This window comes from Epinephelus moara, chromosome 20 (genome assembly GCF_006386435.1).
Source record: "Epinephelus moara isolate mb chromosome 20, YSFRI_EMoa_1.0, whole genome shotgun sequence".
In the NCBI taxonomy this organism is placed as follows: Eukaryota; Metazoa; Chordata; class Actinopteri; order Perciformes; family Serranidae; genus Epinephelus; species Epinephelus moara.
Genome location: NC_065525.1, coordinates 8,340,368 through 8,347,253, shown reverse-complemented (window position 1 = coordinate 8,347,253; position 6,886 = coordinate 8,340,368). Strand labels below are relative to the sequence as shown.

Below are 6,886 nucleotides of genomic sequence, written 5' to 3'. Positions count from 1 at the left end.
CATTCAAAGATGCTCTCAGTGCATAACAACAACACCATCAGTGTGTTTTGTCGAAACTGTTTGTGTGTCTGACATATTGATTTAACACAACGTGACCTGAACGTCTAGAGGCTCACATCTGGCAGACACTGATTCATGAAATCACAACATGTTTTGCTGACTCACGTATTAGCCTTAGTATGTCATACCCATCATGAATAAGTAACTTCTTGTTTGAGCAGGGAGCACCATAGAAGCAAAGGGGCAAAAGACTATGGTTACTCTTCTTGTGAGCATTCCTGACTTAGATTGACGTTTTTTTTATTAGAATATTGAGTTAAACATTTTTAAATCCATTACAAAGGACAAAGTCTAATTCTATAAACTCATTGTAGGCTACAGCAGACAGTTTGACTTGTTATAGTCGGAAAAGAAATCACAGGTTTCACACAGGTTTTAGATTCATCTCTACTGCAATTGACTCGCACTTTGCGCCCTCTGTTTTGAGTGCGTTATGACGCACTCCTGCAGGCGCCACTGAGGTGTCCTGTCATCTACGTAATCCCGTCCCATCGCCTCCCCTCCCTTCTCCTCCTCCGGCCGGTAATTGATGCCGCTAAAAGTTTGAGGTGGTATGGTTCTGATTAGTGATGTAAGAGGGGTGTAATGGTACAAACCTCAGTCTCCACCAATGGAAATATGGGCAGGGCTCTACACCCATTTTCGGGGATCTTGATATATAACGGCGTAAAACATCCCATACTGTTCATCTTGTGTGAGAGTAATTAACCTGCACCGCTGCTTTTTGGAGACACTCGCTGAGACCTGTTGAATAGCTATAATGAAGTAAGTACAAATGTGATTTTTATATACTTTCATTCATTTTATTTCATAATCTCAATTAACGGTCTGATATTAAACAAATGAACTGTGAATGGAGTTGAATTAAAATAAAATGCACGTTTTCTGTTTTATTGATGATTTAGAAGATATACTGTTGTAAGTCGATCTTTTAATGTTCTAATGTTTTTGCGCATTAATAAATTCATCAAAGACCTGAACGACTCCGGTTCATCTCCTCTCTGTCGGTTCAATGAATGGACAGACTGAATTCTGAATGACTGAAAAATTAAATAATAATAAAATGAAAATCCAGCAATATTAACAAAGAAAGTCTGCTGAATATGTTCATCTGGTTATAATCTTTGAATATGCGCAGTCAGATGTGATCATTAGCATATTTTGATCACAATAAACCTTAGTATTTCCTTTATGCGTGAAACCACAATTTCTAGGCAGATTTTTGCAGTTCCACATGAGTATTGCCAAAGTGAAATAAAAGTGTATTAAGTATTGATTAGGTAACTTAAACATTAACATGTAACTAGTTACTCCCCAACACTGCATGTAGGAACATATCAAGGTTGTAGCTGTTTCAGGGGGAGCTAAGTTTGAGTATTATTTTTTTTACAGTGTTGGGCATTTCAGTCTGTAACAATTCATTATATTTTATAAATTGATCACAAGTAAGTTAACCTTAATGTTTAAAGTAAATATATGTCAAATACATGTGATGAAGTTTCACTACTGTACTGGGGAAGTATAAAGTAGCATAAAACGGTACCTCAAGATTACACTGAAGTATTGAGTAAATTTATTTTACTGCTCTATCACTCATTGTCCATCATCCTCATCAGTTCCAGGATGGAGAACAAGTCTTACGTGGTTCAGATGAATGGAAATGGAGTCCACGGCAAAAGCGCTGTCAATGGCAAAAGCCTGAATGGAAGCGGAGTCAATGGGAAGGCAGTACACGGGAACGGCATCCATCACGTCGGTGTGAATGGCAGCTTGTATCCAGCCAAGGCCAAGAGCCGCAGGCAGAGATGGGAAGTGAAGCCCTCAGAAATGGCCAACAAAACACTCAATCCCATCAGAGCCATTGTGGATGGGATGAAGCTGACTCCGAACCCAGAGAAACCCATGATCGCACTTTCCATAGGTGAGAGGGTTTCTGCATGATGAAACTGGTGATTTAAAAACTTCTGGAGATGCCACTTTGTTTTTAATCAGTAGTTATTAATTTATTAATTAACCAACAATCAATAAGACAGATGTCAGACAAATACTCGTCAGATTACTCCAACAATGTGTGACTATAATCAAAAAAGACTAAAGATTTCCAATTAGTTTCTAAGACTGGAAACAAACCACATTTCTTACACATGTATGTATGCGGTATCCCATGACTCCTATTTTTTTTCATGTGTAGAGAAATGCTGACTTTTAACATGAATGTAATGGTTAATCTTTATATTCTCTTGCTGTTGAGTGATTGCTTACTATTATCTGTTCCCAGGGGATCCCACTGTGTTTGGAAACCTGCCTACAGACAATGAAGTGCTGCAGGCCATGAAAGACGCCATCGACTCACAAAAATACAACGGCTACGCTCCTTCCGTTGGTGAGTCGCGCTAACCTAACTAAATCCAAAGTAAACATTGGTGAATGCACAGATGCAATTTCATGTTGGTTTTAAAAACAAAGTTGCAGATACTTAAAGCTGAGATGTTTTACAGTTAGGCGACTCTACACAGTGACCTTCAACTTGCATTATGATTTTTTTTTAACCAGAAATTGTCTAATGTCAAAATCATTTACTGCTCACTCAATGGTGGAATGTAACTTGAGTATTTTAATTGTATGCTACCTTGTGCATCTACTCCTCTACATCTCTGAGGGAATTACTGTACTTTTTTATTACTTCCCACTTTTTTACTTATTCTTTTTTGTACTTTTACATTTATTTGATAACTTTAGTTACTTTGAAGATTCAAATTATTAATACAAAATACAATCCACCAATAAATGATGATGATTTTTTACAGATTAAATCGCCCAGCAGTTTATATGGGGATTAAAATGAGCTCCATCTTGACCAGCTGTGCCATTTAGGTCACGAACACCTTGATGCATCAATTAATAACCCTGTAATATATAGAATTCGGAAATGGGCCATTCTGCATGATGAGTACTTTTACGTTTAGCACTTCAAGTATATTTTGTTGCTAATACTTTTGTATTTTTACTTGAGTAACATTTTGAATGCAGGGCTTTTACTTGGAACACAGTATTTCAACACTGTGGTCTTGCAACTTCTACTTACATAAAAGATCTAAGAACTTTTTACACCCTCGTCCTGCAGCTCCCCCCTCTACACTATACACCTCCCACCAGATGATCATGGACATATTCATGCACTTTATACAGTAACCCAGTGTTGCCCATACATTGATTTATTTAACCTTATTTCACTGTCGATTTACTCACAGTGCATTCACTCAGCTCCTCCTTGCTTAGCTCTCTCTCTGTTTATCAGTCCACAAATTAAACAAGAATGGGAGGACAGTGGGCAGCAGCTTAAAGACAGACCTCGGTCTGAGGCTGTATATGCGAATTTGGTCAGTGCAAACCCCCCAGAGCTGGGTGTCACTGCGGGCTGGGGACCAGCAGCAGTGCTGGGTCTAACCTGTGTAACAGCAGCAACAGAAAGTCTTCTGATTCAGCGGGAAGTCGGGGATGTCAGGTCCCCGGAGCTGAGGTTTGCACTGGCTGGATTCGGGGTGCTTTGGTCACTGACAAAGTACCTGTCTCCAGAGCTACTGCCTGCTCTCCTCCCGACGAGGTGGCCTGTAGCTGTAGGGAGTGAGACAGAGGACACATTGTGATTCAAAGCTCTAGCTAATGTTAGCTAGCTGTTTATTGTCAGCCTGTCTCTTAGATTCTATTTTTGATAAGTTCGTCCACCTTTTGTGGGTTGCTTTGCAGTGTAGGCAGTTGTTGCCAGTGCTGGAATAGCAACTTTTTTTTGCAAGATTTTTTGCCGCTCAGTCAAGCTTTCACCGAAGGGACGTGCACTTGTATCTGCATTTTTAAAACATCCAGTAGGAGCGCCTTCGGTCTGAAATGACCTGTGATTGGCCACAGTCTCCTGTCATTGCCTAACATTTCTAAATCCTTGAAAAAGTGCCAAGATGAGGTGCAGAAGTCTAGTTTTAGCTCAGTCCAACTGAATTTCAACATGCTCAAAGTTTATCCTGGGATTTTTGCTGAATGATGCCAAAATAAACTGCCTAACCAAACTTTAAATGATTTGATTCACCATCAGTTGACCCAATGTATCTCTGTTTGCGCATGCTTAATATTTTCTGTGTGTCCACCTGCAGGTTATTTGAAGAGCCGACAGGCAGTGGCCAACTTCTACAGCTGCCCTGAGGCTCCCGTAGAGGCAGAGGTACTAACTCATACTCCAACTCATACCTCTGTTTTTAATGTATGCTTTCTCATCCTAATTCTTCTGCAGTGCTACCTCTAAATCTGAGTCACAGTATACAAGAACTTAAGGGCATAATGAGTGAATGAAAATGACTTTCAGCAGTATGATGTTACAACCACTGTACATGCGATATTATGTTCATAATATTAATAGGCTTATAATCAGATGTATATGAGTGCATGTCTTGAAAGTCAGTCTGCTTGTTACAGTGACTTTATTCTAGTCAAAGACTATAAACTGTTAGGTGTTGTTGTTAGCATGGATATGTGGTTTTGGTGTCTACGCTCTTTAAAGTAAAGTGCACCATCCTCTCTTCCAGGATGTGATTTTGACCAGTGGCTGCAGTCAAGCCATTGACCTGGCAATCAGTGTCCTGTGTAACCCAGGGGACAACATCCTGGTCCCATGCCCAGGTTTCTCCTTATATAAGACTCTGGCTGTGTCCATGGGCATTGAGGTCAAACTCTACAACCTTCTGGTAAGTAGGAGGGTGTATCATCACAATACTGTTTGTTCTCTTTTGTTTGAAACACAAACACTAACTGAACCTACTGAACCTTTCAATTGGTCTATTTTAACTTTATTCAAAGTTCAACATTTTTGGAAATAAGTTATATTGTTCGCCATCGATATAAAATGACGTGATATGTTAAGTAAGGGAAACCCCATCCATCCTCCATCCCCCTGAAAAAAACTCTAAAGTTGTCTTAATTATATTTTTTTATTCATTAATAATAGAAATGAAAAATATGAGCCAATTATTGTGGTTTCAGAAGTGGCTGGAGTCATTTCTTAATCAAAAAGGCTCACTGGTTAGCTTGCTGCTGTTGGAAGCACAGACATGGCATCGTGGAGCCCATTGTATTCCTTGGCAAGTCCAGCCCATATTGCGCTCTGATTGGCAAATACTAGACCTAACCATGACCTTGCCCCAACCCTAATCGCCTCTACCTTCCATTCATCAACATGACAAGTACTAGCCAATCACAGCATGTAGCACTAGCCAATCACAGCACAGTTCAGTGATCTGTAATAAGGCACAGAAGTATGGTGCCACCACTTGGGTCTCCCTTAAAAGTTGGTGTTAAATGTGCGTCCTGCGTAACACAGTGTTTTGTTAATGATACACATTCTCGTTGGCTCGCACTGGGTTGTCTCATCACTTTTTGAATAATCTATCCTCGGATGTTGTGGAATTTCCTGGAAAAAAAGTAGTGAAAAACATTTCAGATCATTAAAGTTACAGCTGTATGCAGTTAGTGTCCCAGAATGAAAAAAAATCCCCCTCATAACTCTGTAAAAACTGAACTAACTGGCCATCAAACACAGTAGAATGTGTAATAAATCAGTGGTGGACCAGTCAGTTCAATGACAGAAATTAATTTCCCCCCTGAACAAAGAATATATTTCATATTTTCAACTGACCACAGGCCAATGAAATGTAACAGCAGTAGTTAAACATGGGTTGCTGACATAATTGCAAAAAAGTCACTGTGGAGAGGACTTGTGGGATCAAAACAGCGATGTTGCTGCACATGTATTAATGACTTGGCCAGTGGCAATCGAGAAAGATGCTGTACAATCTTGTACAGGCTTTTGAGGACATGATACCTGTCACCTTCCTGGTACACTCTCAAACACTGCATCAGCCTAACCTCACTATGATATTTCTCATGTTTGCAATAGTGAGTATCCCCGAGCATCATCAAGACATGGATGTATTATCATGCACAATAAAGAGTCTGCCCTAACCAGACCACAAAGATGCTTACTCCCACTGTACAAAAATAAAGCCAACATATGTGAGTAGCCTAGGTATAGCTGCAGTTGGAGCAGCTACATGACTCGCCCACCACTATAATTTACATCAGTCCACCATCAGCTCCCTCCGCTTCTCGGTCCGGAAGTGGAAGACCTGGACAAAATGCGAAGATAGCTTTTGGCTAACTATGAAGTAATAAATTAAAAGACAGGTGGTTATGTTAGTCATGTATAATGAATTGACCTTTGCTAAGTCCTTTGAGGTAAACATTGTGCCCTGGGCATGTGTATGGAGCTTTATCCCTATCTTTACTCAAGAGAGTGGTCTATCAGTTTGAGAGCATTATTTATTGATTTCACAATCAAAAACCCTGCCCTCGCACTCAAATAGCCTCTGCTTGCACTTGGATCTACTCTGTTTCTGCTCAAACTGTGTGCTCGCACTCAGATACCATGTTGCACGCACTCAGATACCATGTTGCACACACTCAGATACCATTTGCTCACACAGATTTCCTGCTCGCGCTTCGGCTTTTCTCCTCGCGCTCAAACTGTTTCTATGCGCTCGCGGTATTTCTGCTCTCAGATTTCTGCCCTGCGCTTGGATTTTTTGTGTAACAACCCTGTCAAAATCCCCCAACCAATAGAATGCCAGATTTACTGTTGACCAATGAAATGATCCCTGCCTCTTTATGGGCGCGCTCGCCTTAGTTTTAGAGCGTCCCGGCCGGGCGGGTACTCTTTAACCGGGTTCATCCACTCCCACCCTCCAGGGAAAGCCCTGTAAATTAAATGTTCTTCTCTTGCTTT

General features: G+C 40.5%; 1 protein-coding gene across 2 annotated transcripts in view; it reads left to right on the top strand.

Moving 5' to 3' along the window:
* The first annotated feature begins 667 nt into the window (after window positions 1-667).
* The window catches only part of tat (tyrosine aminotransferase), a 17,282-nt gene continuing 11,063 nt past the window's right edge, over window positions 668-6,886 (top strand). For both annotated transcript variants that reach the window (XR_007571838.1, XM_050073508.1), the window contains exons 1-5: window positions 668-825; window positions 1,677-1,981; window positions 2,339-2,443; window positions 4,206-4,273; window positions 4,635-4,793. Coding sequence is in view for 1 of the 2 variants with exons in the window: in XM_050073508.1 (XP_049929465.1) it covers window positions 821-825; window positions 1,677-1,981; window positions 2,339-2,443; window positions 4,206-4,273; window positions 4,635-4,793 (642 nt within the window). In the remaining variant the exon portion in view is untranslated. The remainder of the gene's footprint in view (window positions 826-1,676; window positions 1,982-2,338; window positions 2,444-4,205; window positions 4,274-4,634; window positions 4,794-6,886) is intronic.